Source organism: Pinus tabuliformis, chromosome 9, assembly GCF_031772625.1.
Source record: "Pinus tabuliformis cultivar Carrire ecotype Pingquan chromosome 9, CPIR1, whole genome shotgun sequence".
Taxonomy (NCBI): domain Eukaryota; kingdom Viridiplantae; phylum Streptophyta; class Pinopsida; order Pinales; family Pinaceae; genus Pinus; species Pinus tabuliformis.
This window is the reverse complement of record NC_142307.1, coordinates 702947533-702949688: the sequence shown is the minus strand read 5'-3', so window position 1 is coordinate 702949688 and position 2156 is coordinate 702947533. Positions and strand designations below refer to the sequence as shown.

Genomic DNA, 2156 nt, shown 5'->3' with positions numbered 1-2156 from the left:
CCTAGCCCTTCTGCCATTATGATGAAGAGAAAAGGAGACAGGGGGTCTCCTTGTCTTATACCTCTGGATGGACTGAAGGGTTGTAGGGGTCCTCCATTTAGTAGAATAGAGAAGAAGGCACCTGAAACTAGTTCCATTATCCAGTTTGTCCATAGCTGACTAAATCCAAAAGCTTGGAGGATTGCTTTCATGTATTGCCAGCTAATTCTATCAAAGGCTTTGGACAGATCAAGCTGGATTAACATGCCTAGAGATCTGTTTGTTTTGAGAGAGTGCAATACTTCATGGGTGAGGATTATGCTGTCAGTGATCTGTCTTCCTTCGACGTAGCTAGTTTTCTCTTGAGAAATGATTGAGGGGAGGACCGATTTAAGTTTGTTAGCCATCAATTTGGAAAGGATTTTATAGAGGACATTGCCAAGGGCTATGGGGTGGAACTTGTCAGGGGAGTCAGCCTGGTTCGATTTGGGAATTAAGGTAAGGAAAGTGGCATTGATGGCAGGTAGGACTTTCTTAGTTTTGTGAAAGTTTCTTACAAGAATAAGAAGGTCAACTTTAATAATGGGCCAGCACGCCTTGAAGAATTCAATTGTAAATCCGTCAGGTCCGGGGGCCTTGTTCGTGGCCATGGAGAAGATGGTTTCTTCAATCTCCTGCTCAGTAAACTCTCTTAGAAGCAGGGCGTTTTGATCCTCTGTAACTAAGCTGGGTATGGCCCCCAAAATTTCCTTTATGGCTTAGGATTGATCTTGAAGGGGTTCTCTGAGAAGAGAGGTGAAATAGGAGTTGAGCTCAGATCCGATGTGATCCCTTGAGAAGACTTGATCACCATCTGTAGTCTTGAGGGATAGGATGCGATTAAAAGCTCTATTCTGGATGGTAGACTTGTGAAAGAAGCTGGTGTTGCGCTCGCCCTGTTTTAACCATTGCACTCTCGATTTCTGTCTCCACAGTAGCTCTTCCTGTTTTAGTCTTTCTTCCCATTGCCTTTGCAGAATCGATTCTTGAGTGTTCCGCTCCTCATTGGGCCCTTCTGTGATCAAAGTTTGCTGGAGGTTCGCCATTTTTACCTCAAGTTCTCTTTTGGCTTGAATTATGTCGCCAAAGGTATCTTTGTTCCATTGTTTGAGGTTGGTCTTTATGGTTTTGAGCTTCTGCTGGATTATGTACATGATGTTGTCGCTCCTTATGGTGGCTTGAGTCCACCAGTTTTGTATATTCTGCATGAATGATGGGTGCTCTTTCCAAAAGGCGTCAAATCTGAAAGGTTTGTTTTGGGGTTTATCCAAATTGGTGAAGTGGATCTGCACTGGCCAGTGATCCGATCCTCCTATGGGCAGAATGTTGGCCTCCATGTCTATGTTTTACAACAGAATGGATTCCGACATTTGGAATCTGTCAAGCCTCGAAGCTATCTGTCAATTTCCTCCTTGCTTATTGTTCCAGGTATGTAGACCATTGATGATGGGGATGTCAATGAGTTTGGAAGCAGCAATAAAAGTGTTGAATGCTTCCGAGTCCTTATCCAGTCTTCGTACGCCTTCCTTTTTCTCTGCTAGATTGGTAATCATATTATAGTCTCCTCCTAAAATCCAGTGATCTGCCCCATGGTGTTGTCTGACTTCATCCAGGTCTAGCAGCATGTCCAGCTTTCCTGAAGTCGCTGGGGTCCATATACATTGGTAACGCAGATCAATTGCCCTGAATCTGGCATGTTAAAAATCACCGATAGAGAGTGCTTGGTGGACAGAGCATTTTGTACTATGAATTTTCTTTTGTTCCGGAATGTGATCAACCCTCCTGCTTTCCCGATTGCATCTATGTTGATGCATTGATGACTATTGGAAACAAGTTTTTTGAGAGTTTCGGTGCTCTTGGAAGAGCATTTGGATTCTTGCATTAGGACGATGTCTAGGTGCTGCGAGAATAGGCGGTTTTTCAAGATCCTTCTTTTGGAGGTGTCGTTGAGCCCCCTGATGTTCCAGGTTGTGATTTTCATTGAGCAGTCTTTGGAGCAGAAAGGAGCAATGCCCTGATTTTCCCCTCATTGATTAGGTGTCTACCCAGCTCTTGTATCTGTTGTCTTGTGGATTTGCACCCTCTTTTTTTGCCTGGTCCCTGTGGTTTATATTGATCCAGATCTATGTTGGCTTGTA

At 43.9% G+C, this 2156-nt stretch overlaps 1 protein-coding gene across 1 annotated transcript; it reads right to left on the bottom strand.

The window, feature by feature from the left end:
* Window positions 1–737: 737 nt before the first annotated feature.
* Window positions 738–1355, bottom strand: LOC149150612 (uncharacterized). Its single transcript, XM_089442871.1, has one exon. It carries the CDS (start codon window positions 1353–1355, stop codon window positions 738–740), a length of 618 nt encoding a protein of 205 aa, XP_089298997.1.
* Between the last annotated feature and the right edge of the window lie 801 nt (window positions 1356–2156).